Genomic DNA, 22,275 nt, shown 5'->3' with positions numbered 1-22,275 from the left:
GGCGCGCTGGGGTCAGGCGGGGCCGCGAGGAAAAGGCGCCACTTGGAGTGCCGTAACCGCTGTCATCGCGGGAGGGAGACGCAGAACCCTCGGAGCCCCATTCTTCTGGCGCCCAGGCGTTCCCTCCCTTAGACCACCTCGCGCCCGCCCCTAACAGCGAGCCAAGGCCGGCGCCCCGCCCGGAGATGGGCAGACGTGTAGATGGCGCGGCTCCTGGCGCCGCCAGATCGCAGGAACCCGGCGCCGGGGCGCTGCGCTGAGGCTCCCTCTTGGCGCGGCCCTGGAAGCCTGCAGGTGTCCTTGGCCATTCGGCCGCCGCCCGGGATACTCTTTCGCCAGCGCCGGGTGCCAGATTCTTCAGAGCAGCCCCGCCCTCCAGGCTCTGCGCCGCGCAGGACGCCCCGTCTGAGCCCCCCCTCGTCCCGCTGCGGCCCCCGCAGCGCGGCATCCAGCCCGGCGCAGATCCCGGCCGCGGACGCAGGACCCGGGCTCTCTACTGTGGGCGCGCTTGTTTTCCTGCTGCCGCCTGGTCCTATACAGCCCCCGCCCGCAGGTCCCTCTCGCTCGGTTCAGCCCCGCCCGCCATCGGTACTCCGCGCTGGATTTATGAATGGGGGGAAGAGGCCACATGCAGCCACCGCCGTCTCCAGTTGACCGCACACTGCCCAGCCCCGCAGAGCTCCGGCTACCCTAAGAGCATCCGCCTGGCCCCGGTTGCCGCTCCGAGGACTTGTTGCTGTTACGCTGCTGCCGTTGCCGCCGCCGCTGTTGCCACCCGGAGAAAACCAGCCGCCTTCAGGCTCGACGCGGTCTGGGAGCCAAAAGGTGGCCCGCGTGAGTGTGAGCGCGCGCGCCGCGGACACTCGCAGTGCTCCGGGACTGTGCGCTTCTCAGTCTTTCTGGGGTTGGGGGGCGTGTCCCCGGCCCCGAGCATCCTTAGGCTTGCCCCTACCTCCCGGGACCTCTGGCTTGAGTTCTCGACCCTGGTCTCCACTTCCTGCCTCCCTAGGCTCTGCCTGCCCAAATCCCAACCACCTGTACACCAGAGAAACCCAACTCCTCCTGCTCCGCGCCCTGGGAGGGAGGGAGGGAGGCAGGGGCAGAGCCACGCTGCAGAAGGGGCCGCTACTGCCTCCTGCCTCCTCCTCCACCTCCTCCTCCTCCACCACCTCCTTCTCGTCTCCTCCCCCTCCCCGGTCTGACGCTGCCTCCTTGGGAAGGGTGTTTGGAGGGCAGCGGCCGCCCCAAGCCGGAGCCCCGCAGCGCTTCTTATGATCAGCTCGGTGTGTGTCTCCTCCTACCGCGGGCGCAAGTCGGGGAACAAGCCTCCGTCCAAAACATGTCTGAAGGAGGAGATGGCCAAGGGCGAGGCGTCGGAGAAGATCATCATCAACGTGGGCGGCACGCGACATGAGACCTACCGCAGCACCCTGCGCACTCTACCGGGCACCCGCCTTGCCTGGCTGGCGGATCCCGACGGCGGGGGTCGGCAGGAGTCGGATGGTGGCGGTGCAGGCAGCAGCGGCAGCAGCGGTGGCGGGGGCTGTGAGTTCTTCTTTGATCGGCACCCGGGTGTTTTTGCCTATGTGCTCAACTACTACCGTACCGGTAAGCTGCACTGCCCCGCCGACGTCTGTGGGCCTCTCTTCGAGGAAGAGCTCACCTTCTGGGGTATTGATGAAACTGATGTGGAGCCTTGCTGCTGGATGACCTATAGGCAGCACCGCGATGCTGAAGAGGCACTGGACATCTTCGAGAGCCCGGACGGGGGCGGGGGTGGCGCAGGGCCCAGCGATGAGGCTGGCGACGATGAGCGGGAGTTGGCCTTGCAGCGTCTGGGCCCCCATGAGGGAGGCGCGGGCTCTGGTGCTGGATCCGGGGGCTGCCGTGGCTGGCAGCCCCGAATGTGGGCGCTCTTCGAGGATCCCTACTCATCCCGGGCAGCCAGGGTGAGTGGCAGAAGCCAGGGTCTCCCCATCTCGGTGTCCAATGGGCTCTTGGTGCTGGTGTTGGTGGGTCCGATGGGGGCGGGGAGGTGGAAGGAGATCGACATACCTGGCAGACTGTACCTACTTGCCTCCCAGCTCCCTCATGGGCCCTTGGAAGTCACCCCTCCCTCCTGCATGCTCCATTAGGAGACTGCACACACTTGACTCTCTACTTGGACCTAATCCCAGCTGTCGGCCTTGCCACATGCCCCTCAGTGAGAGTGGCATGCCTTCAACTTGGCTTTTCTGGCTCCTCTTTGGTCAGTGTAGTTGCCCTGTACAGGACCACAGTCCTGGAGTGCTTGAATTTGGCCTTTATGCAGGGAGTAAGGCAGGATCAAGAGAAGGAATTCATGGATTGGGTTGGATACTTACCTGTTTCCATCTTGCCAGCAGCTCCCTGTGCAGGCAGCTAAGCATGGCAGAGAAGGGGGCAGTTTCCAGAATGCCTAGCTCATAAGAAGCAGAGATCCTCAGAGCCCAAACCTTTCCCAGTCTAGGACCTTTCTTCCAGGGAGCAGGCCCTGTCCCAGGCTTTCTGCACCTCTGTCATAGCCTGGCCTCTCTGAGGTGGACAGGATAAAGCCACTGCTTTGGGCTCTTCAGGGTCCCCAGACACTGGATAGCCACAAGCTTCCTAGTGATGGTATCAGACTTGTCACTGCTCTTTTCTCTCTGCTCTAGCACAAAGTGGCTTCCCAGAAAGCCCTGGTTCAGGTTACACTGGAAATGGCTGTGTGGGGAGAAGGGGAAACAGGTTGATTTAGACAAGACCTAGTCCCTACCCTGAAGGTGGTGGTGGTGGTGGGGTGCTAGAAAGATATGTATTCATTCACTCGGGCATGCTTGGGCAGCTAAAACCCTAAAGAAGGCTTTAGAAATTAAAAAACAGAAAAGCCTGCAGGCTGGTATCTACTCTCATGGCCTTAACCTCAAAGGTGGCTGAGAGCTGTCTAGGAGACAGGAGAAAGAAAAGAGAGACAGGGTGATGAGCTGTGTTTGAGATCTGTTTCTGTGAGCTGAAGCTGGTCTGTTTGGTTCCTTTGGCATCCCAGGTTGTCATGTTAGTGAATCTCAGAGCCTTGCTCTCCATCTCCCCTCAACACCCCACGGACTGGTCCTCACCTTAGTCATGGGAGAAAAAGTTCCACTTCCTACCCAGGGGAGAGTGGAGGGTTGAAGAATGCAGCTAAAGGGATGCGTTAGGCTGGTATAAATACCAAGCCAGGGCAATGCAGCTCCTCCCTGGAAGAGAGAGAGGAGTTGGAGATCCACACAGGGCTGGGACTTGAAATAGCCACTGGAAGTCTGGACTCTTTTCCAGGCCCTGTCTATTCTAGCTGCTTTGGTTTAAAGCTTTGTGGTCCTGAAAACCAGCTAAGAAGTAGGGAACACAGCAATGCCTCCGGCCAGTGCACCCCTGCTGGGAGTTTATTAGCCCTGGTGGCCCTTAGTTTGTCTTTACTAGGAGAGAAAGTCACAAGCCATTGAGACTTTTTCAAAGTCATGGGGCAGGGAGGAGGCAGAAAGGGGCCAAAACCAGGGAAGCCTTTATGGGAAGAGATGACTAAGGGAACTGGGCCCTGTTTCTGAGCATTCTGGGGCCCCTGCTTCCTTTTCCCCTCTGTAATTGCGAGAGCCTCTACCATCAAGTAGAGGGTTAGTTCTCCCATTTAAGCAGGGGAAGAACCAGGATTCGAACACATTAACTGTCTGGCCAAAGCCATCCTTAGTTTCTAACCTTCAGATCATTAGCATGGATGGGAATAACGCTGTGGAGCTCTGGCTGACACGTGTCAAAAGACTTGCCCACAGCTGAGGAACACAGGCAGAGACCAGTTCTGAACCGCTCTGGTCACACAAGTGAGAAAACACAATTTATTAAAAAATGAATAACAACTCTTTATTGAGCATCCTGTACCAATACTTTGCTGTGAAGACATTACATTTATCTCTACTCTTCCTAAAGAACTTTAAACAATGTCCAGTTAACAGATGGAGGCTGGGAGCAAGTAAACCACTGGGCTAGGATTACAGTGCTCCTGCAGAGCTTTGAATCAAAGCTGGGGCTCCTTACTCTGTAACTACCATAAGCCTTCCCTACTGGGTGAGGCTGTTTGCTGGGTCTAGAAGTGGCTAGCTCCTTGCTCCAGCCTGCTTGGAGTCCTGAGCCTCTTCTCTACTGTGAATAAACATCAGAAGCCCAGGAACCAATGGCACTCAGAAGTCCGAGGGGACGTTAGAAGGGCTACTTACTCTGTTACTCCTTAAGACTTGAGGTCCCAGTGGTAAAGAGAGTTCGGAAGCTGCATTTGTTTTCTCCACTGACCCCCAAGTTGGCAGAACTGTCCCCACAGGAGCTCTGTACTGTTGGATATGCATGCATCCCATCCCAATCAGCTGCAGTTTCCCCGGAAGGAGTTTGCAACACTAGGGATTTTGTAGACTCACAATGTCACCTAGGAGGGCACGTGAGGGCAGAGGAGCTGTGCTCTCGGCCTTGAGGCGTCTCTTTACATACAGCAGTCCAGCCATTTGAATAGTACGTTATGACAGGAGCAAAACAGACGCAAATACAAAGTGAACTGAGCTAATTAGGAGAGCCTGTTGCCTAGCTACTGGCCGGGCTATCAGCTGGTCTATTCAGGAAGGCTCCTAGGCAGGATGATCACCCTTACTGCCTCCACTGTTGTCAGTCAGGCCGCTCCAGCTGAGGGCAGGCTGGTTCTGTCTTCAGCCTCTCATGGACACTGCCCTGGGGCAGAGCAAAGGCTTCCTTAGGCTGTTGTATAACCCAGGAGAGGCCAGGAGGGGTTTGCGCAACACTCAGAGCTATAGAATCTTGCCTTGTGTTTTCTGAGAACAGACTAGAGGCCTACCTCAGGGACCCTGGGCTACCTTGCTTCCTTGTTCTGTTCTTTAGAGGTCCCAAGCTGCGATGGATTTAATTCAGCTGTCAGCTATATAAAGGGCTACAGCCCTTCTCTTTTGGCTAAGGTTCTTGGTTGGATCTTTTTTCTTTCCATGTTTCTCTTCAGAATAGAAGGGGCTGGTCACAGGATCCCCAATGCCTCAGGAGGGCAGCTAGACATGAATGTTTCTCTTTCTCAGGCTGTGTGATAGAAGCTTGGCCTGGGCTTTCTTCTGCTATCTCCTCTGGCTCAGGAGAGGCAGGAATCGTTCACCTCAATGAACAGATAAGAACACGGAGTCACAGTGACACCTGTCCAGATGGCACAGCCTGTAGCATTAGAATCCAATCTCAGCTCTCAAGAGTCCACTTTGTGGCTACTCCTGCCTTGCAACTCCAGCCCAGAAAGGGTCTCTGGCTTCTGGAGGGCTTGGGGGTGGCCCTCACTGGAGAGTCTCCTCCTCCACTCCACTCCTAGCCCCTTCTTATTTCTTATCACTTCTAGAATTGCTTTGGTCTGACCCTTCGCTCTCACTTTTTCACCAGGTAACTCTGATAAAAATAGAGGCCAGACTTAATTACAAATAAATATTGGGTTGTGGGGCAGGGGGTCAAAACTTGTGCCCCTTTAGAGGTCTGACATTGTTGGCAGTCACAGTAGTCATGACGGGCTTCGGAGTGAGGGCCAGCACCACTGATGCTGTGCCCTCTGAGCCTGGGTACAGGGTGAACATGAAACATGAGTCCAGAAGGGTAGTGCCAGCCCACCTTGGGCGGTCAGAGACTGCAGACTCCCCGCAGATCCTGCCTCAGGCAGCCTCTCGGGTTCCTCCAAGTGTTGTTTCTCTTTCTCACTCTGAAGAGATCAACATTTGCCTCAGAGCATCTTGTCTATGGATGACGAGTTGTTTCTGTTTGTCACCATTTTTGTGAGAATGTGGAGTGGGGGAGGGGAGTGAAATTAAACAGCCTCTTTTGGAGACCCGAGGAAAAAGCAGGCAGGAGCAGAGAGTTAGGTAACTGGGCCCTGGGGAGAGCTAGCTCCTTGGTCTTTCACCTCCACAGTGGACATTGTTAGTCTAGGTGCTGAGAGATGCTGGGTACCAGCCACTCCCAGCAGCCTGGGTACTACCAACCCACCACAATGGTCCACCTCCCTGCTGATTTTCCTTCTGGCCATGAAGTAGTCACCCAGTGCTTAGCAAGGAGTCCTGTCAGAAGTGTGGGTTTGGCCCACTCTAGAGCATTGTCAAGGTGCTAGGTCTCTGGAATCTGGAGGTACTCTTGGGTATACCTTTGTCACCTCTCGCCCCAGTCCTGTAGCTAAATGACCCCTTCTCCTGACAGCTAGCCAGTCCTATGAGAAGAGGCTACAGTTACCTCGGTTCTAGGTATCTAGAAGATACTGACTATGCACTTGCTGCATGGTAGCTACATGTGACTGGGTTCTAGAAACGTAAAGAAGAGGCCACTGGATCTGGGGAGAGCTAGGGCAGGTAGAGAGGCATTAGTGACAAGGACCGGCAACAGTAATTGCAGATGTGTCGTGATGGGTGATGTGGTAGTTGTAAAAGATAAAGCCCGATAGGCAGAGAGGAGTGACAAGCCCCACCTCCAAATGGGGTGATGACTTATCTCCTTGAATGATGGCTAAAAGGAGGCATTGCTATAAAAACACATGGTGCCCAACTCTGCAGAGTCGGGGACAGGATTGTCTGGCCAGGGAAGGCAAGTCTGCATGGGACATGGCAGAATGGAAGCTGACCAAGGAGAGCTCTTGGACAGTGACTTGGGTTGGATCAGGTCCCATTTGGTTGAGGACTCACAGGAAGGGGGAACACGGGAAGGGCAGCACTAGTTGCTGGAACTAGGGATTGCTGGCTCACAGCCAGGTTTGATAAAAAGAGAAAGGGGGAGTGGCCCTCAGCTAGGATAAGGCCTCATGTGTGTTTCACTTAGGAGCCAGGAGCCACTTGGAGCTGCCTTTCTTAGCAAGCCCTGTTTCCTCCTTCTTTTTAACCCCAGGGCTCCCCACTTAGTACCCAGCACTGCCTGGGTACTAAGATCTGACTTCACCAGGAGGCTCAGCCCCTCACCCTGTCTCCACAGATCTTCTTCCTCTGCAAGCGTCTTTGGCTGTGTTCTCAATTTTTCCTTCTCCTACACGTCTTCCTTAATATAGGTTTTGGGCATGAGTCTCCTTATGTTTATGTGTCCATCTGTCTCCCTGGTCCTCCTTCCTTGGACTCCCCTGCCCAGCCCCTACTGGTTGTATCCAGTTCCCATTGACTAGTGTCGCCCTTCCACTCACCCAGACTCTGCCAGATTCCGGGCCCTTGGGGCTCTGTGCTAAATTTCACAGGTATCATTTCTTTTAGATCTCAAACAACCGCAGTAAGTAGATTCTGCTCTCATTCCCTCTAGGACTCGGGGTCTTTGCATGGTTGTTCCTGCTGCCTCAGGCGCTCTTTCCTTCACCACTCCAGTCAGATTTCATCTTGCCCTTGTGGTCTGGCCTGGCCATCCGGTTTGAATTAGCTCTCTTTCTCTCTTAGCCTCCTTCTTCTCTTTTCCTCCATAATGCTCATAACATTGGATGTGCTATGTAAGATGTCTGTCAGCAGTTTCTATCCACTAGGATGTAAGATCCAAAAGTCGGAAGTGTTTCTCTAGATTTTTCCTGCTGTTCCCAGCATAGTGGCACATAGTAGGTATTCAAGTTTCCTCTTTATAAATGACGAATCTGAGGCTACTTGGGGCTAAGAAAGTCACAGGGGTCTCATAGGCATTTGATAACAGAACCCAGTTTGAACCCAAAAGTGTGACCTTTCCTTTGTTCCAAGACAGTGAAGTAGAAGGAAAAGCTGGTAATTGTGTTGATAGTTGCAACGCTTGGGCCTTTAGAGATGGGCAGGTCCCTTGAAGGCCATTATGGCCAGCATGTGTGTGGGTGTCTCAGGGGAACAGGGAGCTGGAAGGAGTGTTGTCCTGACATCCAGGGTCTCCTGTCCCCAGTGCTGAGGCCCAGCTACCTCCCCTAGCAGATACAGTCAGTTCACTCCAGCAGTCTTCTGCCTGGGCAGTTTTGACTGCCGTTAGAATCCACAGCCTGTGTCCTCATGCCAAGGAGAGAGCTGCCAGTTTCACCCATGGCCTCCAGGACAAACCGCTTCTAGCCTTCAGGTTTCCTTGTCTCTAAAGGCAGAAAGGGAGTTGACTTGTATAAACTTCTGAGGATTTGGTGGCTTGTCAGTTTTAGACGCAGAAGGGGGGCTCCCCCAGAGACTGCCTCCACCTCAGCTCAGCGCTTAGCAGATTTTAGACACCTGCTGTGGTGCGGCTCACGCATCCTCCAGGGAGAGTGTGAGGTGAACACTTGTACTGTCCCAGCGTACAAGGAGAGAATGGCACGGAGGGCACACACTTACCTGACTGATTGTAAGAGACGGCAGACACCCAGCTGACGCCACCAGCCCTGGGCTCTTCAGCTCTGCTTTGCCCTCAGGCTGGCAGTGCCGGGCCTGATGAGAGGGAGGCTTAGGCACACCTGACAGACCTACAGAACTGCTGCTCATGGGGGCTAAAGTTTAAACACAGGCCATGACCCCTTGCAGGTTGCTATTGCTGTAGCTGCTGTCTCTTGGGATCCCTTTTGTCCTGGGCAGCCTGAGTCAAGGGCCTTGTGGGAAATGAAACAGTATCCCTCCCTCAAGGATGAGGCCTGGCAAAAAGCTCTAATTACACCAGCCAACCACTTAGGAAACAATTGCCTGAGAGTAATATAGAGGAGAGGAATACTGGAGGTCACTGGAGGCCCTAAAGGACCTGTACCACCTTATGGCAATCTTGGGATGGCTCTGTGAAAAAAACAAACAAACAAAAAAAAAAAAAACAAAAGAGACCACAGGAGTTGGGGATGTTTCTGCCCCACATTAAGGTGGTCTGGGCCTTCCATCAGTACCTGCGGCAGAGGCAGCTGAGGAATGTAGGCTGTGGCAAAGGCTGGGCACCTCCCTCCTGCCTCTGTTCCTTGTACTCAGCCCCTTGGCAGCTCTGCCTGACCTTGTTTTTCCACATCACTAATTAACCGCACACTCAGGATCCCAGGTGGGCAGACTCTGTTGGCTAACGGTCCCTCAGAGAGAGAGAGAGAGAGAGAGAGAGAAAAAAAAACACGAGCTTGGGCTTCTGTGCCTCCTGGCAAAACCAGGAAGTGCTGTGCTAACCCCTCACTCTGACTCCTTCTGCTTCTTGGAGCACAGGGTGGAGCCAGGACCCTGGATTCCACAGCCACAGGCAGGCACTGTCATGAGCTCCTAATGGATGGCCATGGAGGGTCTGCAGTAGCCTGCGTTGTCTTGGCAGCCCATGTCTCAGGGGAGAAAAAGTGAGGCCAGCAAAAGCACTTGAAATTTACTTTCCCAAGGAGAAGTAGGTAGATGGACCCTCTTCCCCAGCCTGTCCCTCTCCGTGCTGTCTAAGCTCAACCCATCTAAGGAGTAAGGGAAATAACCCTGTCTTATGATGGGGGACCTGTCCTGGGAAGGCACACGTCCTCATGCTGAAATAGCAGGCACAGGGAAGTGATGGCACAGGCTGCATCGGGGCCTACATTCCTGGGCCTGTGAAGCAACTCTGCTCAGGGGATAGTAAAGATGGTATGGTATAAAGGAATGTACAGACCGCATGGTTTGGGGGGCCATACCCGGTTCTTACAGTTCTGGGCAGTGTGGTCCTAGAATAGACGTGCAGCCTCTCTGACCATCAGTTCTTCCTTTGTGCAATGGAGAGTTGTGGTCTGTCTGCCTTGTCACTGAGGAGATGGGAGGCAGAGACACAGGTAGGGTGGCTGATAGTTCCAGGGAGAGAACAGATGGTGAATGTCATGACCAAAGTTCCTTCCTTGACTTCTTCTATCCCAGAGGACTCTGGGGATGTGGTGTCTTGCCTGACTTTCCATATCCCCCGTGTTTTCTGTTAGTGTCTTGTATTGCTTACTCCCTTTCAGTGTGGGCACACTATGAGGAAAATCCCGACAGGCAGAGCTGAGTGCTCGCTGCTTGGGCATAAGGACACGGCCAGGTAGAAATTGGGGCAGGGCAGGTACGGAGTCGTCAAGTGTTGTACAGCCACGAAACTCTCTCGGTTACCTGTGTAGGTTCAGTTCTCCGCCCAGCGGGGGAAGCCAAGTCCCATCCACCAAGCAGGACCAGTAGCAGGAGAGCGGACCTGACAGTGAGTGTCTCGACAGTGCCACCGAATAGCATGGCATGAATAACAGATGAAGGCTCTGTAATTGGTGTTATTACACATGAATCTCATCTCCATTCGTCATGACTGGACACTTAGTCCAGCCGTTCCTCTGCCTGATACTGCTGTCATCATTCTAGCTGAGATCCCCACGGCTGTCAGGTCAGCTGCCACCATTCTGGCCCTGATAAATACAGTTCATTTGACTTGGAAGCTCAGGGTCCCGCTAGCATCAGTTTGCAGAAAAGGAGAGACTGGTTGTTCTGAGAGCCTCCTCACCTCAACCTCCTGTTGTAGGCCATGGCTGTGAAGAGACTCCATGACCACGGCAGCTCTTAAAGGAAGCATTTCATTGGCGTAGCTTACATTTCCGGCGGTTTAGTCCATTATTATCGTGCAGCGTGGCAGTTTGCAGGCAGACATGGTGCTGGAGAAGTAGCTGAGCGGCCTACATCTTTACTTGTGGGCAATAAGAAGTGGTCTGGGATTCTGGGAGGTCTCTCAAGCATATGTGAGACCTCAAAGCCCGCTTCCACAGTGACACACTTCCTCCAACAAAGTCACACCTCCTAACAGTGCCACTCCCTCTGGGGACCATTTTCCTCCCAGTCACCACAGCCCATGTTTGTCTTCATTCCTGGATTTACCACCGAGGCAGAAGGTGATTCTAGGTGGCAGGGCGGGGTCATGGAGGCAGGTCATGTTAAAGGGGTCAGTTGGCAGAAAGTGGGTATTCCTTACAGCCCTTGTCTCTGGACATCCCCTAAAGCAACGGACCTTTATCTTGATGTATATTAGGGTCAGCTAGATGATTTCCTAACGTTCTTCTTACGTTCTGTGTCCTCCAAGTTTATTTTTCAGTAGGTCTGTGTTGCTGAAATTTGCGTGTCTAACCCGTTTCCATACACTTGATGCTTCTGGTGTAGGCCCCCACTTTGGGAGCCTGATTATTCCAGGGGTGATGTGTGGACTACCCTTCCCCTGGGAGCCTGTTAGAAAGGGAGGGATATAGACCCTTCCCTAAACCTCCTGAGTTAGCCACACTGGAACAGGTGATTTCAGCTGATTTGTCCACACACCACAATTTGAGAAGCCTTTAAAGCATAAATTGGGCAGAGCTGTACTAGTCAGGACCAGGAAGCTATGGTACCCTGACTTGTGGTTTCCTCTGTCTTCTGAGCACCCTGGCAAAGATTAGGGGAAGCATTGCCCTGGAGCATCAGTGCATGCAGATAAATCCTCTCATGTCTCTCCCTTACTCCCACCCCTTGACTAGCAATGGGCTAGTAACCTATACGCTCTTGTTCCATGAGTAGAAGTCACTGTTTTCAATGAGGCCAACTATTGCTGACTTGACAACCACTCCCTGTTCTCCTGACCTACAGGTGGTAGCCTTTGCCTCTCTCTTCTTCATCCTGGTCTCCATTACCACCTTCTGCCTGGAGACCCACGAGGCCTTCAACATCGACCGCAACGTGACAGAGATCCACCGGGTAGGGAACATCACCAGCGTGCGCTTCCGGCGGGAGGTAGAAACAGAGCCCATCCTCACTTACATCGAGGGTGTGTGCGTGATGTGGTTCACTCTAGAGTTCCTGGTTCGCATTGTGTGCTGCCCGGACACACTGGACTTTGTCAAGAACCTGCTCAACATCATCGACTTTGTGGCCATCTTGCCCTTCTACTTGGAGGTGGGACTGAGTGGCCTGTCATCCAAGGCGGCTCGGGATGTGCTGGGTTTCCTGCGCGTGGTGCGCTTTGTACGCATCCTGCGCATCTTCAAGCTCACGCGCCACTTTGTAGGGCTGCGTGTGCTGGGCCACACACTCCGAGCCAGCACCAATGAGTTCCTGTTGCTTATCATCTTCCTGGCCCTGGGTGTGCTCATCTTTGCCACCATGATCTATTATGCTGAACGAATTGGGGCCAGGCCATCTGACCCACGGGGCAACGACCACACCGACTTCAAGAACATCCCCATTGGCTTCTGGTGGGCCGTGGTCACCATGACAACACTTGGCTATGGGGACATGTACCCGAAGACGTGGTCAGGAATGCTGGTTGGGGCCCTGTGTGCACTGGCTGGTGTGCTGACCATTGCTATGCCTGTGCCTGTCATCGTCAACAATTTTGGTATGTACTACTCCCTGGCTATGGCCAAGCAGAAGCTGCCCAAGAAGCGAAAGAAGCACGTACCGCGGCCAGCCCAGCTTGAGTCACCCATGTACTGCAAGTCTGAGGAAACTTCGCCCCGGGACAGCACCTACAGTGACATCAGCCCCCCTGCCCGGGAAGAGGGTATGGTTGAGAGGAAACGGGCAGGTAAGTCGAGCTTAGGCACAGGACTCCTTTTCCCCAAGTAGTCAGGGGGTTCCCTTGGCCCTTGATATTTGCGTCTGTGCTATATTGTGCAAACTTGCTGTGTGTCAGGCATGCCTCTAGGAGGGCGACGTATTAAGATCAATTGTTTTGTCCATGGTTTAATGATCGCAGCGAACACCAGGGTCTGTGGCATGAATTGTCCTTCCAGTGTTGAATGTGATGGCAGTGTATAGGACTGTGTGTTAGAAGGCATGGTTTCTAGTTCCTCCTCGGCCCCCTTGTTTTGTTTGAGAGTCCCCCACCCCTCTAGGCACAACATATCAATAGGAATGACGTATCAGGGTCCTGCCCCCAGATGAGGGGTGGACGTGCCTCACTCTGAGAAGTCAGAGCAAATGCTGGTGCTGATCCAATTAGCCAGAGACCAGGGCAGCTGCTCCTCCAAGGTGCATCAACACATGACTCACTTCTTTCCCAACATGCATGTCTGCTGTCTCTTGGCCTAATAGATGTGATAACGTAACCACGTGGGAGGCTGCCTTCTGTTCAGCTAAAGCTGGAGTGAGTCCTGGGCTCAGGGTTTGACATGGGTAGAAGGGAATCAGGGAAGAAGTAGCCCAGGGTCTTGGAAAAGCATGGGGGGGGGGGTAGGGACATGGAAGGTGCTAGTGTTTGTGTCCTGACAGGAGTAAGACTGGGCATCAAATTCTGACCTTCCATGGAAGGACCACTCCAGAAAGCTCACCTGCCCTGGGTCAGGAGACCAGAAGGGAAATCAGTCTGGTCCCTAAGAACATGGAAAGGAATTAGAAGACAGGAAAAGCACTATCAGATTCAATGGGCAGAGCTCCCAGGAATGGTACAAGCCATCTGGGGGATGACTGGGTGTCAGGCCACCGAGGCTGGGCTGGGTAGACCTGGGAGACTGAGGCAGCAGCTCCTGGTTAAACTCTAGAAGTGAGGCTAGTTCTCCTGAGAGGTGCCTGAGTTGAAACACTTACTTGTGACCCCTTGGCATGCAGCCATCATACGTGTTGGGGCTAGCTGCTGTCTGGAATTAACTGGGGTCTGGATCTTCCTTGGTAAAGACCTTAATAGGAAAGCTTCCTTCTGCTCCTTACCACAGTGGTACCCCTGATCCTGTTGGAATCAGAGATGTGCTCTGAGGCCCAGGCAGAGCTCAGAGAGGATCCGCATGTCCCAATACAGAGGACCTTAGGCAGCTTCCTAGATGCGCACATTCCTGAGGCTTGACTGGCCACATTGAGGTCTTGCATGGCCAATGCCAGCATCTTCAAGCTAGGTTAACCCCACCACATACAGTCAGGGCCCATAGTAGCTGTGCCCCTCTTTGACGAAGACAAGGTGTTCCCACAGAGTAGAGTTGAACTGGAGCCTCTTCCCTATACCTTCCCAGACAGAAGAGAGCTCTGCCCAAGCCCTTCAGCACTGGCCCGGGTGCCCGAGGAACAGAATAACTGCCTTAAGTGGTGCAGGGAGAGAGCCAGAGACACTACTGAATACGCCTGGCACACGAGCCACCACCCATTACCCCTACTAGTCAGGTATTCTCTGAGGAATGCAGACTCATCAAGAGCCTACCCGAGCCAGACCAGAGGGGAAATAAGAATCTGTGCCTACAGGGGTTGATCTCCGGGGACCTCCTTAGAAGCCCATTGGGGGACTACTGCAGGATGTAGTAGTCCTGCAGTAGTAGGATGTCTGTGTTGTGTTCCAGCCCACAGGGGAGTCTGTAAGCCAAAGCTTACAGAAGAGTCTCCAGACCAGGCACCGCCATTTTGCTTTTGCTTCCTGGACCTGGAGTCTGAGAGGCTCCCTTAAGAAGGCCCCAGCAACTGTCTTAGCTTCTTTTCTCTCTGCCCCCTCCAGACTCTAAGCAGAATGGTGATGCGAATGCGGTGCTGTCTGATGAGGAGGGAGCTGGCCTCACCCAGCCCCTGGCCTCGGCCCCCACCCCTGAAGAGCGTCGGGCCCTGCGACGCTCAGGCACACGAGACAGAAACAAGAAAGCAGCTGCCTGCTTCCTGCTCAGTGCTGGGGACTATGCCTGTGCCGATGGCAGTGTCCGAAAAGGTATGGTGGCTCCCTGGGCTGGGCAGGTTGGGAGCCCCTCCAGAGCTGAGTCTCCCCAGCCCTCCCCACAGAGCTTGAGGTCTCCCCCTCCCCTAAGCCCATGGCCACCATCTCCTCTGCCTTGGATGCGCCCTCGCATTTAGTATGCGTATCTGGATTAGAAAGGCTTTTAGTATTCCCTAGGAGTCTGTGGAGCCCCTCCTTCTCAAGTACCCACCAGGAGGAGCAGTGCTAGACATTTTATGGGATGCTCTGTCGCCTCCCCGGGTCTGGTCCTGCAGGCCTAGCCTACAGAGTCATACCCAGCCATGTCCCTAGTCCCAAACACTACCAAAGCCAAGAATTCCAGGTTCTAGGTCTTCAGACCACACAGGTCCTGTATCTCCAATTCTTCACTGCAGGCCTGGATTCCATGTCTGGCAGCTGCTGGGGTGTGACGGTCATGGGACCCGTCTGGAGTGTCTAGGAGTAGGTGGGCAGGGAACATGGTTCTCTCTCAGGAGCTAGCAGAAAGATTCTCGAAGTTAGTGGAGCAGCCCCTTACCTGTCTGTCAAGGAAGTCTGGAATTCTGTCACCAGACTTCCAGCGTGTGGCAGGGACAGAGCTGAAGTCGGCCTGTGCAGCTAGGAGCCTTAACCTTAAAGGAGAGGAAACAGAAACCGTTGGAGTGACAAGTGATGACAGAGCCTTGTCCTGCCTGTCTCCAGATCCCACTTTACCTTGACTGTCCTGTGTCCTGACCTCCCTAACATCCTGCCTATTTCCAGAAGAAGCTGTGTTTCTCCCTAAACAAGCATCATCTGCAAGCTTTCCCTTGACCACCTCTTAACTAGCAAGGTTCCCCCTCTCAACTTCCCAGGGTCCCAAATCCCAGACTGTGACAGGTTTGAATCAGACAAGAGTAGTGGTTGCTACAGTAATAGCCTGCAATGTCTCTGGGCTCTAAAGATGGCCCCTAGCTACCCGGTCCAGGCAGTCTCTGGGGCACCATCCCCTGTGCTTCTTAGGTATCCTGATCTGATAAGCCGTGGAAAGTGGCCATTCAGCTGTGCTGGGCACCTGTCTCACAGGAGCAGCAATCTGGCACCTTAAGGAGATGGTCCAGAGGTAGAGAGTGCTCAGAGCTCATAGACCCTCGCCTGTGACTTCCATGCTTCAGCCTTCAGGCCCCGGACATGCCTTTCTCTCTTGCACCTCAAGAATACAGTAGTACCACTGTATTCTCTCTCACACCTAGAGAGCCTTGCTCAGGCTGCAGCCTGCTAAGCCATGGTGTAGAATGTATCCCCCACTCTTGTGGAGGACTTGAGAACACAGAGCTGAAGGAGGAACACCCTGGCGTCCATCCTCAGGCTATGAAATACTTGGTGGCAGTAGAGTTGAGGAAGAGACCCTGAGAATACAAGTCAGGAGAGCCCTGAGGGCAGGTACTCCTATATGTATAGGCACGACACAGAAGAACCTCTATCCCTCCACGCTGCCTCCCTGGGGTTCCTTTGGGGGCCCATCTGCTCTGTTTTCAAGATGCCTCCACACTGCTTCTTGGCAACAAGCATGTAGCTAGCCAATTAGAGTGACCTTCGAGAGGGAACAGGTGGGTTGCTGGGAAACAGGCCCTGCTAAGCAAGTGTGGCAATTAATATCATCAGACTCCCAGTGCGCACTTCACAACTTTCTCCACGCCACACTTCTCCACAGTCATCTAGACCTAGGACAAGGGGAGGCTGAGTGCAGGCCTGTTGCAGCCGTCACGCTGACCCCATCCTTAACCAGTAGTTTCCGATGAGCCCGGAGTATATGTGACACGGGTGCTCACGGGGGAAGGCAGGTGCTGGAAGCTGTGCAGCTGGGCCACTGAGAACAGGACAGGACACAGGTTAGCTGTGCAGAGGTCCTATGGTCTGCCCTCAGGAGCCCAGGAGACAGATGGCAGGGAGTGGCAGGAAGCCACTCACAACAAGGAGAGATCCCTTCACCCCAGTCCGGGGCCACCCACCCTATAGAGTCTCTTGAAGTAGCATGGTTTCCATGGAGCTCCCTTGTTGAGGAGACAACCCCACTTTGACCCGTGTGCCTTTTCTTCACCAAGGCTGCGAAAAGTCCCGGAGTCTAAACAACATAGCAGGAGCGGCTGGAACCAGTTTGGGGCTGTCTCCACTGGCATCGCGGTACAGCTCGCCCTATCCTCCGAGAAAGCTCCTGCTCTCGCACCCCTTCCACCCTCTCACCAGCCCCCCACCTGGCCACTCAGGTCCTTAGCTATACCACGGCCTTCCTCAGCTCTGACACTGGGGCACATATCCAAGCAGGCATGTTTACATGCCAGCCCAGCCCTTATCCCTCCTGAGGTCTGAGAAAACAGCAGAAGGGAACTTCAGTCAGGATGGAGAATTCGAGTCCCTGAGCCTGCCCTACACGGCACCTGGCTCCCCCAAACGGTCAGCCGTGGAACCTGAGTGCAAGGGGGAGATACTGCCAGCTTCTCCCTGAACCATAGGTGCTGGCACACTCAGGACCTGTGTCTCTGGGTTTTGCCTTCAGCTCAGGATCCTTATAGGCCAGGGTGTGCGTGGTACGCAGAGTGTCTGGAACGGCTCAATCTTGCCTGCAAGTCAAACCTACATTTGGATTTTAATCACAGAAATTTAATTTGCATTCCTTATGGCCTTTAACCAGTAACCAGCTTGTCTGTCTGTCTGTCTATCCACCCCACACCAAGATCAGCAGGTAACAAGGCTGTCTCATGGGGCATCTCTGCTGGTGAAAAGGATGTTTGGCTCCTTGGACCAGCAGCACCTGTCGACAGAGCTGCCCTGGAAGCGGGACCCGGTGTTTCCCAGCTGTGCCCCAAGGCACAGCTGGGAGTTCCTAGAACCCAAGCCCCAGGCTTGGTGCAAGCCCTGGTGTGGCAGGGTGTGTAAGTGCAGGGAGGCCCTCCTCCCTGAAGCCCGTGCCCAGATTCAGCGGGTGACACCCAGCATCCCATCTGTGCCCTGCGCTGCAGCATCTCCACACTGCTTCCTCTGCTTCAGCGACAGTTTGCTCCCTCTCTCCCGCTCCCTCCGATTCCCAGCCCTGCCTCTGAGTCACCTGCCACTCCCACCCAGCCTCTGCTCTGTATTCCTGCCAGAACCGGAGACTCATCTAATTTCTATAATTAAGTGTATTCATTTACCTAACGAGCCCAGGAGCACAACAGGTTTGTGAGTCATTGGGTGAGCAGGGGTACACCTTGCACAGAGACAGCTGAGGGGAAGTGAGGAGACAGGAGCGCTCCTACCCACACCTGCCACCAGGCCCCTGCCACCAGGCTCCCAATAAGCCCCTCCCTCAGCCCAGAGCTAAAGGACAAAAGCCTCTACCAAGCCTCCCTGCTTCACCTGATGGGAATTGACCTGACAGCAGAGCCACGTGCCTGCCTATCTTAGAGTCCGATTATGCAACTTTGAAAAGGGCGTGGCTAAGGAAGGTCCACATCTGCTCCCTACAGGGTAATAAAGGGACCTAGTGAGGCAGCTTTAGGGACCTGGCAGGAAACTGGGAAACCAGGGGGGGTCAACACAGAAGGTGGCCCAGGCATAAATGTAAGATCGTTTCCCAAGGTTGGAGCTTTGCAAAGCGTGTGACAAGCACTGTCGCATGAGCAAGCACTGGCTGACCGTCGGAAGTTCTGCTAGATCAGGCCCTGGCACACTCCTGTTCAGCCGTGCTCTACAGGGTCTGCAGCCACTGGCTCTCAGAAGAGGGTATTTTCTGTGAGGGAGATGAGGGGATACAGGGAAGCCTGGGAAGCAGGCTGCGTCTGAATCGAGCCTCCTTGTGGTAGCTTGGGCCCCACCCAGCGGGGCTCCTGGCACCAGGAGACTGTGGTCTGACAGGATGAGCCAGGTGTCCAGTTTAGCACGGGTACCACAGCTATTTTCTCTGGCTTGCCGTTCTGGTTTGGGGAACCGAGGCAGCTATTTCTGTGACACCCTCAAGCTGTTCGGAACCCAGGTTTCCACGGCACCCACCGCCTCCTCCCTTCTTCCCTCCTACAAGGATGGGCATGCTTACAGCACCCCTGTGGGGGGCACAGATGTCCCTGGGAGACACAGTGTGTCTGCCAGGTTGAAGCCCCTAGCATTTGGTTGGAGAGATGGGCTCCTATACCCACCCCTAATCTCCTAGCTCCAAAGGGAAGAGCAGGGCCCAGTTGGTGGAAGAACTAAGTGAGTTATCTGTCCTCAGCTACCTCTTAGGACTTTTGTGTTTGCCCAGAGTCCCAGGAAAGAAAAAAATCCATTATGTAGAGAGACCCCATGCCTCCCCTGAGAGACAGTTGCCTATACAAGCCTCAGATCCATCCAGGTGTTGAATGTCCTTCACCAGGAGAAAGGTTTATCTCACGGAGGCGTCCCCAGAAGGCCATGTTGAACTGAAAGCGTGCGTTAGCTTGTCTTTGCATTGGACTTGGAATTGGACCTGTTGCTTTTGCTTTTAGGACATGACCCTGTAGGTGGGGTCTGGGGCCCTGCTTAAAGAACAAGCAGGCAGCCTAGGATCAAACTCAGAGCCTTACCTTTCAGACTGTGCCAGGATTTCTGACAACCCTAGAGGTAGCTGTGCAGCCCAGTCTTCTAAGACAAGTGGCTGTGAGGCGTCACCAGTGGGAAGGGGTCTGACCAGCCTTCAGCTAGGTCAACAAGGAGTTAGAAGGGATTCTGAGTACTGGTCAAGGCTCCCGAGAGCATCCCTGGGCCAAGACTGCCCTTCACAAAATATCAAGAGAACAGGACCTCCCTGCCTTGGTCAGTCTCTCTCTGAAGCTCCTGCCCCGATCCTAGTAAGTCATGTAGGATAGATTCCAACAAAAGACTCCTAGAAAGAATCTCCCCAACTCTCAGAGGACCCCAAGTATGGAAAACATAGAAACCATTGACAAAAGCCACCCGAAGCTATTCTTTCCCCAGTGCATCTTAGGATCTAGTGACGACAGGGTGCCCAAAGCCACTCCCCTTTTCCTGGTGAGTAGGGACCAATGGCTGACACTTCTGAACGTACACAGACAGAGCTGGTTGGGGCCACAGTCTTATGGAGATGGTAACGGGTCATGCTGAGATGAGAATATATATATATGTATATATATACACATATATATATACACATATATACTATATACATATACAAATATATGTATGTATATATATATATATATTAAAAAGCCTTTAACATGTCAGGTAATATATAAAGTAAAAAGCCTTTAACATGTCAGGGAACCCTAGCATAGAAGCGGTGAGGCTTGGATGCCAAATGACGAACTGAATAGCTGTACTAATCAGCCTTGGGGTTGAAACTTCACCACACTGTTAGCTCAGCCTCCCTAGCTGTCTAGCCAGTACTGCCGCTGGGAGGTAGGGAAGAAGACCCAAGCCTCAGATATCTGAAGCTGGTGTCATGTGCCAGCCTGCCCTCCCGAAGCGATGTGCCCTCCATACCCACGCCCCAGGACTCTGCCTATCACTTTGAGGTCAGGGGCTGGGTGTGACGTGTCTTCCCACTCTAGAGCCATCTTCACTGGCTCATTGGGGACAGTGGGGTTGTCCATGGTGGTGAGGACAGATGGGGCTATTTGGGGGAGAGCACAAAGAGAGCAGAGGACAGTTAGAGTGAGGGGCCATGAGCCATAGCCTACAGCAGGGATTTTCACCGCTGCCTCCCTGCTGGGCTCTATGGAGTCTGCTATGGTTCATCTCCTGCCACAGTAGAACTCCGAAGACCTGAAAGGCTAGTAGTTCTTGGAAATGGCTACCTGAGTTTCAGCGTCACCAGAGTCTCCTCAGCCTGGAGGTGGGTTGGCAGAGGAGAGATGAAGGTTTCACCCCACTTGCTGTACCACCCCGGTTCTTCCTTGCCTCTTAGCCCTGGGTCCCCTATGCCTTCCAGCTCTGCTCTTGGCTGTTCCTTAACCCACAGCCCGTGGGTCAGCAGCTGGCTGGTTCCTTCTAACATCTCACTCTTTGTTTCTCCCTTTCTTTTGCTGAACTCTTGACCCCCCCAGAAGGCAATGTTGAACCGAAAGCGTGCGTCCCAGTGTCTCACACCTGTGCTCTTTAAACACAGAGACCTGCCAAGACGCCCTCTCGTCCAACTATGCCCACGCTGAAGTCCTCACCCTCTCTTAAGGCGGCACCAACGTGAGAAAGACAGGCAGACAGACAGAAAGCCAGAGGCTTAGGGAAACTCTGGAACCCAGGCACGAATCTTGCTGGGAAAGACTCAGATATCCTTGTTTGCTCAGAACTGGTGGAAAAACCTCTCATGCGACTCTCGGGCCCCAGAGCCATCTGGGTCTGATGCTCTGTTCTACTGTACATTGAAGAGACATATATGCACATATAGTATCTATATTCATACGTACTATATACTCTTGTGTGTAGTGCACGTACTACTGGTGGTCTGTCTTCATTGTTAGGCTATGTCTCCCAAGTCTTCTTCCCACCCTGTGTCCCCTCCCCTCTTCCTTCATGGATTGCTCCTTCTGACCATGTTGTATGGAATGTCCCAGGGAAAGTAGTGGGCCTGGCACCTGCCCCTCCAGCTGGGTGGTCCCAGGCTGCTCTCACTTGGGGGTGTTTCCCCTGCCAGCAGGTGGCCTGTTGAAGTCTGCTAAGGCAAGATTGCCCTCCAGGGTCACTGCTTCACTAGCCCAACCCCACCCCAGATTGGGGTTCTACCTCCCACCCCACACTGGGGGCACTTCCAGGGGCTCTTCTGTAGCCTCTGTAGCTCCTTCCAGGACCCCCTTCTGTGCCCTTGACAGAGGGGAGTTTCATTTCTTTTGTGTGAGTCTCCTTTGTCCATTTGTTTTCAAAGATGCTGCTGGGCAGATGGAAGGGGATCTGTTTGCCCATCTGGCTCAGGGGTCTGAGAAGGGGACACCTTGGGCGAGAGGAGACCAGTCGCAATACTGTACTTCCTGGCCGGCGGCCAGAGGATGCGTGCAATAGCAGAGGCCAGGTGACCCCTTCAGCCTTGGCCTCTGCCCCTCCCTCGGCCCTTCCTGCCCACCCTTGGTATTGGTCAGTCCTTTTCTAAAGCTGTTCCCTCGTGTGTGTCTGAGGCACGCTTAGGCCGGGCCCCTTGTGCCCTGTCTGCATGCCCTCAACTGTCATGCTGTGCCCGAGCACCAATAAAGACATCCAGGTGTCCTGCTGTTCCTCTGTGGGCATCTGCCTCGCCTCTCTTTTCTGGCTGTGGGTCTGTGGTGCGGGGAGGCCTCCCTGAGTTCCAAACAACCTCCCGTCTGTGTCTAAGGATTGCATGCACACCTGAGCTCCTACCAGGGATCCTCCCTGTGACCCAGCTCCTGCATTTTACAGCTAGCAGGAAGTATACCCAAAAGTGAGCTGCTCAAGGCAGCCAAGGGTATAACACTGAACCCCTCACTCCTGGGCAGTGTCCTGATACTGCTGCTGCCACCTGAGTGAACCCCCCGCCCCCCCCCCCACACACACCATAGCATGGAATAAGTCTTCTGTGTTTAGGGAAGTCTTCTGTATGCCTGCTTGTTCGTACAGGGACTTCCCTCACTCTGCGACTGCATCAGTTTTAAGTGGGCCAAGGCTCTGGGGAAGCCAGCCATTGCAAGGACTGCATGAGGGCTGAAGGACCAAAGCCAACACTGGACCGGCGTGATACAACCAAGGGGTCCTTGGGGATGGAGAATG

At 54.0% G+C, this 22,275-nt stretch overlaps 1 protein-coding gene across 2 annotated transcripts; it reads left to right on the top strand.

Annotated features, from left to right (window-relative positions):
* The first annotated feature begins 1,271 nt into the window (after positions 1-1,271).
* Positions 1,272-21,760, top strand: Kcnc4 (potassium voltage-gated channel subfamily C member 4). 2 transcript variants are annotated; one of them, XM_057793147.1, is made up of 4 exons: positions 1,272-1,949; positions 11,535-12,471; positions 14,362-14,565; positions 20,669-21,760. In XM_057793147.1, the coding sequence occupies exons 1-4, from the start codon at positions 1,272-1,274 to the stop codon at positions 20,728-20,730; spliced, it is 1,881 nt and encodes a 626-aa protein (XP_057649130.1). In that variant the 3' UTR covers positions 20,731-21,760. The 2 variants fall into 2 exon arrangements, with proteins under 2 accessions (XP_057649130.1, XP_057649131.1); XM_057793148.1 differs by having other exon boundaries at positions 20,607-21,760.
* The last annotated feature ends 515 nt before the right edge of the window (positions 21,761-22,275 follow it).

The sequence above is a fragment of the Chionomys nivalis genome, chromosome 18 (genome assembly GCF_950005125.1).
Source record: "Chionomys nivalis chromosome 18, mChiNiv1.1, whole genome shotgun sequence".
In the NCBI taxonomy this organism is placed as follows: Eukaryota; Metazoa; Chordata; class Mammalia; order Rodentia; family Cricetidae; genus Chionomys; species Chionomys nivalis.
Note: the sequence above shows the minus strand (reverse complement) of the source record. Positions and strands in the feature narration are given on the sequence as shown.

Excerpts from the sequence above, each read along its gene's own strand:
- Kcnc4 (XM_057793147.1), top strand. The coding sequence starts at position 1,272 with ATGATCAGCTCGGTGTGTGTCTCCTCCTACCGCGGGCGCAAGTCGGGG. Across the intron at positions 1,950-11,534 it reads ACTCATCCCGGGCAGCCAGG|GTGGTAGCCTTTGCCTCTCT; the intron begins GTGAGTGGCAGA and ends CCTGACCTACAG. Across the intron at positions 14,566-20,668 it reads CGATGGCAGTGTCCGAAAAG|AGACCTGCCAAGACGCCCTC; the intron begins GTATGGTGGCTC and ends CTTTAAACACAG.